Here is an 8,476-nt window from a genome sequence, read left to right on the forward strand (position 1 = left end):
TGCTTTGTGATACTGCAAAGAAGTGCCACTGTAGATTCATGGATTCATAGAGCTACATCATGTAACACAGATATCCGAATACGAACTTGCTTTTAAATGTGAGCCCGTGCCATCACTGAAGAAGTACATGTACATGTAGAGGTTGGTGAAAGTCAGATACTTTGAAGTACCGTAATATCATCAATGATAATGAATTCACAAGTTGGAGTTTTATCATGCTCCAAACTGTCAGTGCAAAAACCTAAGATAATCAAATGTTTCTTCAAACACAAATGATGCAGATTGTGATCTGAGTATGTTGCCAGATCTAGCTGCATCTTATCCTAATATTATGTGGCATACCATTAATTCTCAGAAAAATCTACCAGAACAAGAGCTGAACTTTCATCATTCACCAACTTCTAAAAATAGCTTGAATGACATGCAGATTCTAGGAAATATTACATTCAGCTATCCTAAAACAATTGAGACTGACCTCAGTCTGTGACACTGAGCCTAATATTTTGTTTTTGTGAATGCTGCCTTTTGCCATATATAAGGTGTCATGTCCGTTACGCGAATTGTCATGTCCGTTACGCCATTTTTATGAAAATGAGAAGTGGTAAGGGAAAATGATTGGTACACATGGTAGGGGGTTTAATTCTAACATAGAATCTGAATCTGCAATACCTTTAGACAAATTTCCTGTAAGCTGTGAAAACTTTAAGTGAAAAACGTAACGGACATGACACTGATAATGGTAAAGATATCACACAAATCTGAAGGCAGATTTCTCTAACATTGATGAATGGCATGAAATTTAACGATTATTTTCTGTTGATTTAAACATTAATAAACTATTCAAAAGTTAAAAGAGACCTCTGGGACCTTGTTTGCTTTTAGTAGAGATAGGAAAGATGAATTGTTTAAAAATAGCCACATTTTTTACATTTTGCAATTTACTATTCTATTTTTTTGATGATGGAAAAAAATAACAAATTTTATTAATATTGTGATTTTTCTATTGGAAATTGAGACTTTATAAATTACTTTATAAGAAAATTTGACTGCTTAAGTGAAATCTGAAACTTCATTTTTTCTCTAAAGTGAACATTTTCCATGGAATTGCCCAAGTGCAGACGGGTTGAATACTAATGCAAAAAACTTTGAATACAAGTGCAGACGGGTTGAATACTAATGCAAAACACTATCGCCGTATAATTCGATCGCCCGCGCACAAAGTTGACGGGTTGAGGAAAAAAATAAAACAAAAAGAATAACCAGCATTTGTTCTTGGAAATAAGACAGGTCTGAAATTATGGTAAATTCCATATTTCTATTTGAGGAAACTCTCCAAACAGGCTGAATACAGTGCCCTTTCGGTATGTAACTTACTGAGCCTGCAGGAGGATGGCGCGCCTGGACACATATCTGATTTCATGTCGTTCAAACATGAACACAAATGTACAGACTTACAAAACTTAAAAGTAGAGGAGATTTGTATTACCAGCAACCTGAAAATTGTGATTGATGATATTGTTTTCAATATGGTATTAACTCTTCATGCGTTCACCTGTAAACCCCCTGTGTGTTGCATTATTTTAGGGTCTCATTCACATTCGTGCCACGAGTCACAGACTCCTAACATTAAAACCTGGCCATGGTATTGTTTGTGAGGAGGGTTTTATTGATTTTATCCTCTCCTTTTTCAATGAACTTCCTGGCTGTGATCGGGATGTATTGATTTTTTGGGAAAACTCAACGATTCTGTAATTTGTAAACTGCGATAATCCGTCGAACGCTAAACTAATGTCGCACTCGCTCCGGGACGTGCAATTGTTCGAAAAACAATGGGACAGGGGACATATATGGGAAATGTGTGGTTGTGCAAAAATGCGAACAAAACACGCCTACGGATGTGCAATAATGCGAACGTAACGCATGAAGAGTTAAATCTATTTTGGATAAGCATTCTCTCTGGTAATCTATTTTAAGTTGTTGTTTCATAATATTGTGCTTACCTTCCCATTTCCACCTTTCTATCATACAGAAAAAGCAACCCACGAACCAGAAGGACCAGCCAGCCAGCCAACACACCCTGCCAACCATTCAACCCCCACCTCAGCCATATTTCCATCTTTATCAAAATGGTGTGAGCGATGACTGTTTTTTTGTGAATATTTGTTTTTATTCAGCTAGAAAGTGAACTCCAACTGAAAGTTTTCCTGGCAAGAGAAGAGTAAATCATTGAAATCGCAGTAAAGTTAGGCCTTGAGTCATCCTTCAAAAATACCAGCGATGATCTTTGGATTTAAGTAATAATCTTTGATTCAAAATCACTACATATTATAATACAAATTTATGCAATTTTATTAACACTTGCAATAGAATTCCTCATTATACACTCACATTGTTTCTTCATTATAATGTGATATTAGATAATTTTCATGCTCAATACTATGTATACAATCTCATTTTTTTCTTCTTGTTTTCTTTTTTTATTTTAGATTTTCTAATGCTTATCATGTCAAATATATTTTATTTTGATTTCTAGGTGCGAGGGTTCATGGACATGATAGTGGAGAGATGGCAGGAGAACTTCTACCCTGGTCGAGAAGTCAGCGTAGATGAGACCATCATCGCTTTCAAGGGAAGGACGAGTATGACACGGTTCAACCCAAACAAACCGCACAAGTGGGGGATGATTGCATGGAGCCTATGTGATTCCAGGACCAGATACGTCCAGCAATGGAACATCGCCACTGGGCAGTAGGGCCAAGAGGATGAACGCGGAGCAATGCACCAGATTGTGATGGATGTGGCTTCAAACTACTTGAACTGCGGACACCACATCTATATGGACAATCTCTTCTCGTCACCAAGCCTCTACGAAGAACTAGTTGCCAACCAGACTGGTGCCTGTGGTACCCTGAGAGCGAACCGGAGAGGGGTCCCTGATGCTATCAAGGTCCACAAGCCGAAAAAGGGTGATGAGCCACTCGTCCTGAAGGAGGGGGAGCTTGCCTTCATCTCATGGGCTGACAAGCGGCCGGTGAAACTCATCACTTTAATCCACAATGGGTCAACTTTCGTGAAGGAGGTCCGTGCAAGGAATGGACCAGACCATCGAAGAAGGTATTTATATGAAATTCAGTACTTTTTTTTACCATTGATCAGATTCGCATAAGATATTTTACATAATATTCTATAGCAAGGGAAGTGATGAGGCTTTGAAAGAATAATATGTAAAATGAAGTGGGATATTTTGGCAGTAAAGCGATTTATGTAATAATTTGTATACAGGTGACTTCCGTTAGGCATTGTAGTCGGTATGATGAGTAGCCTTAAACTTTACAGATGTCTTAATGAATGCAAGACAAATTTTGTTTGATATTCCATTATAAATCAATCCTATTTCATACAAATATCTTTTGGTCTAAGCACAAGAACAAAAGCCTCTAAATACCTATTTATTTAGTTTTATTCTTTTTTTTTCATTCCAGGTACACCAAGCCCAAGGCCATAAAACATTACTCCAAGAACATGGGAGGAGTGGATCTCGCCGACTAACTCCTATGGCATTCCCTTAACATCCATTGCTCATGCTAGTGGTGGAAAAAAAATTTCTTCACACTCCTCGAGGTCTCATTCTGTAATGCGGTAATCATCCTGAGGGCCCTCAACGCAGGCAGGCCAGTTCATCTCAAGAGAAGGATTGAAGTTAACAAGGTGTGCCTATCTATCATCACTGGCCTTCTTCGAGGCTACGAAAGACCCCATGCCATCCTAATTCGCCCGAGGATGGTGGATGGCCAGCCCCTGCTACGCCTAGTCCAGAAGCACTTTCCCGCTACAAACCCAAAGAGGAAGCCTAACAACAAGCCAGTGTTCCGGGATTGCAAAGTATGTTCTGACATTATGATTATTTGTTGATCAAGTATAGAACATCCTGCGTGACATCACGGTTACAAAATGCTTTCCCACAGCCTTGCTTCTTAAAACCGCGTCAAAGAACACAAACGGAAATGTTTTATTTTCCTGACGTTTCCACAGAATCTTTTGTGGACGAAAGTGTGATTCTTCATGAAACCTTTATACCATCGTCCTCTACGAATGAATCATCAGAGTATGATAGCATGTCAGAGCCTAACAGTGGAGAGTCTGATGCCTCAGTACGGGATATATTTGCTGCAGCTCGAGCACTGAAGAATGTTGTCAACGAAGTTCCATCTGACAACTTACCATGGCCACCCACTGCAGAACATCTCACCCAAGAGGCAGCTGTAAATGTTGTACCAATCCCGTTGTATAACTTTATATCTTGGATTGTCGGTGCTCCAGATGAACCCAAAACATCTAGGCACTTCGAAGTACAAGACCCCATTCTGAAGCAGCGAATTCTTAACACCTCGCAAGATATAATCTTTGCTTCATCAGAAGGTAAGCAGCAAAATCAAATTTTCAATAAAAGTGAACAAAGATCCATTTTGAAAAAGATTTATTGTTAATTGCCATCTCAGAAAAAAAGTTGCAAAATTTTTTTGAGAGGGAATTATAACTTACAAACTAACGTAATTATCCCTATTTCAGAAATAGCCATTGCTGAGGCAAGAACGTTGCAGTGTTTAACAGGATCCACATGAAGGAGGCTGAGCATACCCAAAGTATCGATGCTGGCAATACCAATAGTGAACAGGACAAGCCTCCCAGTAAAGTGCCCAGGCTTTGTGCTAAATATCAGACTGAGAAAGAGGTCAAAGAACAACATAAGGAGAGTCTCCATACTCCCAATGTAAACAGGTCAAATATCATTTGACATTTGAGCACAAGGGATATTTATTTTTTAAAGCCATGCCCTTGAATAATGTCTTGTTATTTGGCATCAGACATACTACCATCTCCATAGTCCTAGGGCTGGAAGGAGCACTAGCCTTGGCAGCGGCGAAAGTGAGGCTCTTTGCTGGGCTGCTGGTCGTTGATGTGGAGGGGATCTGCATAAGAGGTGATCGTCAAACACCAATCCCTTGCTTATTGAGATCGGGACTGGATACAACTGTTGCAGTCTTTCGCTAACTGTCAAGCTTTCTTCTTTACTGAGACAGTGCCCTCTATCAATTGTATGTCATCAGCTTTTCTCTTTACTTCTTACCGAGTTGAGGGGATTGGAGGCGCATAGGAGTCCGACCAACTAATTTAATAGGTGTTCTCACAAAACCATCATCCCCAGGAGCACAAATTCTGCTTCAATCAAAGACCATCTAAAGTTTTCTCTTCATATACAAATTTGGCTTCCACGCTCTGCATGGGAAAAAATATTAAAATTACCTTTCCCACACCTTTTTTATGTTCCCCTCCCTGGCTATGGGACTCATGTGTACACAGTATTGCCAGAAATAACAAAACAAAGTATACATTGGTGTAAAGTATGAAAAATATTTTTTGCCTAATTGCATGGACATACATGTACGAGTCCCCATATACTATTTCTTCTGCTTTTCAGCAAGCAATTTTCTCAAATATCTGTTTTATAGGGGAGGCATAAAATTAGTGCTGTGCTATAGTGTACAATTTATGCAAAGGTATGTAACTATGTACATGACTACATGTACAGGTAGATCTACATGTACGATGAAACTTTATTCTACATCTGCACATCCATCTCCTGTCTTGTTTTGCACAATTTGAAATGATTTTGAATAGCATTCAAGTTTATTAAGCATACAAAAGTGATTAATATGAGCGAAATTACTAAATTTTTAAAGAATAAATTGTAGAGTTTTTCTGCTTTGCCTGCATGTTTTTGCGGCCTCAATCAAGTATAACTATGCTCTACAAAGAGGACTGTACATTAACACTCAGCGGACCAAGAAGAAAATGAAGGAAAAGTCCCTTTCCTTGCATCATCCCTTTCTACTTTTAAGCTAATTTTGTCTCGCCTGGATAGCAGAGGGACCTATACGCACCTTTTTTCCGATGGCGACAACTAAAGCAACCCAAGCACAGATAAAATCATCTTTGCTAATGAAAAAAACTGCATTATTCTGCAAACTTCCAATCAGGGCAAAAGTAAAAATATCTATCTTTAAAAGAGGAGACAAAGAAATGAAGAATTTGTACAACAACATTGTGGATGATTTAATAGAAAAAAGAGAGAAAGCGGACATCAAACTAATGTATTTCTCATCCCTGACAGATTTTACACATCATGTGATCATATTTTAGCATTGGTGGAAGAGAAATGTTCAGTGGAGGACTACCGTAAGTGTAAGGCCTTGATAGGGAAATATCACGCTGAAGCACCAAATACGGCAAAGATGAAGATCACTTCATGTTTGCAGTTGGGAAACGATGGACAGATTCGTCTGGTGCTTGCGGCCGTGTCCCTGGGAATGGGAATCGACAACCCAGCAGTTCATGAAGTTCTTCACTTTGGTTGCCCCTCCGACTTGAAATCTTACACCCAGGAAATTGGCAGGGCATCAAGAGATCAAAGAGATGGTCATGCCACCATGTTTGTGAATGCCTATGACACCTTGAGAGAGCATGTTACAAAAGGAAGGTATTTTGCCATCAATACTGTCCATCGGACAGCTGGTGCCCATACAAACTCAATGGGAAAATGGACAACCAGAGGCACCATTTGGACCCAGTTTTCCTAGACTTGCTCAAAGATCTGTTCAAAAGGCTGTCTGACACAAATTTGTTAGAACGTTGTTTGCCTGGTTTTTCACAAAATCAGAATGAGTCTTTGAACGGGCTAATATGGAATAGGGCGCCCAAGCACCGATGGCGTGGTACAATTGGAGCAGAAGCCGCAGTGGATCTTGCAATCTTACAATTCAATGTTGGGGGGGAAGGGAGAAAAAGGGTAATGAGAGCCATGGATATCCCAGGAGGATATTTTACAATACGGGACTCTGATCTGAAAAACAAAAAGAGACTTTATGATGCCACAAGGAGGTCTAGTGATGTAGAGCTAAAAAAGCGGGAAGCAATGCAAAAACGAAAGCGCAGATTAGAAGAAAGTTTAAGAGCAAAAGAGGGAGATACTTATGAATCTGGCAGCTTTGGGGAGGAAAATGTGTCTGTAGGTGTTAGGAAAAGGATAAGGAGCATGAGAACAGTGAAAAAATAAAGAGAAACCATAGGAAATAACAAAAATTACCCTAACACACACATATGCAATTTACGTTATATTATTTGCAATTTTAAATGGCGATTTTCCACGATTTGTCTATTTTATGCAACACATTGTATAACCTTTCATAACTTTGGAATGGCAAATAGAAATACATGTAGCACCAAATTTGGCCAGTTTATTGGGAACTGTATAAGGATCAATTCTGATTGGCAGTTTTGCCTCAAGATTTTGAATTTTCAAATTAAAAGGTGCTAAATTCTGATTGGTCCATTTCGTTGCCATGGCAACAAAATTACCTTGAAACGAAAAATGGTCAATCAGATATTTTGGTCTTCTCATACTTAACATATATCCAAGTTTTGAAGATAATATGTTTATGTATATTCAAATTATAAGCATATATGTATCATCCAATAGCCTGTAAGCATTTGGTTGCCATGGTAACCATGGAAATTATGGGGGCATTAAAATAGCATAATTGAATACCTTGCGTTATAAGCTTCATTTTGATATATGACTCAAGTGGGTTGGATGTGTCATTGTGATGTGATTGCATGGAAACTCTATGAATGTGGTTTTAATGTGTTCTGAGTATAGTGCCCCCTTAAAAGAGACTGCAGGAGAAAAATGCTTTCAAGGCACTTCTCTTCAGACAACGTCGTCGATATCACCCCAGAGCACAAATGCTGAGATGTGTGTGCCGACTCCTGCGACTGTGGATCAGTTTACTTCCAAAGTAAGCCTACTTGTATAAGCACTCCATCTTCATCTACACGCTTACGAGTAGGAGCTGCATCAGGAGCAATTAATGATCAAGATTTTTCTGAGGATTTACACAATAATGAATTTATCTCTTTTGAAACCAGGGCCTCAATATGCAGAGACATAATATCAAATGAATCCCTGATCCTCAACACAATAAATGTATCACTGTTTGTGGGAAAAAATGACCTCATGCAGCATCTATCATCACACCAAGTCGAACAAGTAATAGAACATTGTCATTTGATTAAGGACCAGAGATCCTTGGAATATTACTGTTCCGGACTGACCTCAAAACAAGCTCAGAATATTTTAGAAGTTTTGTCACAACAAGTGGAGTGGGTACACACGCCCAATATGCCTGACCACTCAGAATTTCCAGTACTTGAGAAACCATCGACTTTTGACTCTTCTTCAGAACTAAGCCATTCTTTGAGCTTCAGCCTTCCTGATGATGACAGCCCATGTTCTTCCTTGAGAGTTGCCGAGATGGCACTTAATGATTTGGATGAATAATAAGTGGTAAGTTGAAACATGCTAAATATCGTAAAAATTCATCAAATATTTTAATATAGACCTAAATAAAAAGAACTT

The 8,476-nt window shown here is 38.9% G+C and overlaps 1 protein-coding gene across 1 annotated transcript; it reads left to right on the plus strand.

Annotated features, from left to right (window-relative positions):
- The first annotated feature begins 1,920 nt into the window (after nucleotides 1-1,920).
- LOC121422317 (piggyBac transposable element-derived protein 4-like) lies at nucleotides 1,921-6,294 on the plus strand. Its single transcript, XM_041617276.1, has 2 exons — nucleotides 1,921-3,114; nucleotides 3,483-6,294. Exons 1-2 carry the CDS (start codon nucleotides 2,777-2,779, stop codon nucleotides 3,547-3,549), a joined length of 405 nt encoding a protein of 134 aa, XP_041473210.1. The 5' UTR covers nucleotides 1,921-2,776; the 3' UTR covers nucleotides 3,550-6,294.
- The last annotated feature ends 2,182 nt before the right edge of the window (nucleotides 6,295-8,476 follow it).

The sequence above is a fragment of the Lytechinus variegatus genome, chromosome 10, assembly GCF_018143015.1.
Source record: "Lytechinus variegatus isolate NC3 chromosome 10, Lvar_3.0, whole genome shotgun sequence".
NCBI lineage: Eukaryota > Metazoa > Echinodermata > Echinoidea > Temnopleuroida > Toxopneustidae > Lytechinus > Lytechinus variegatus.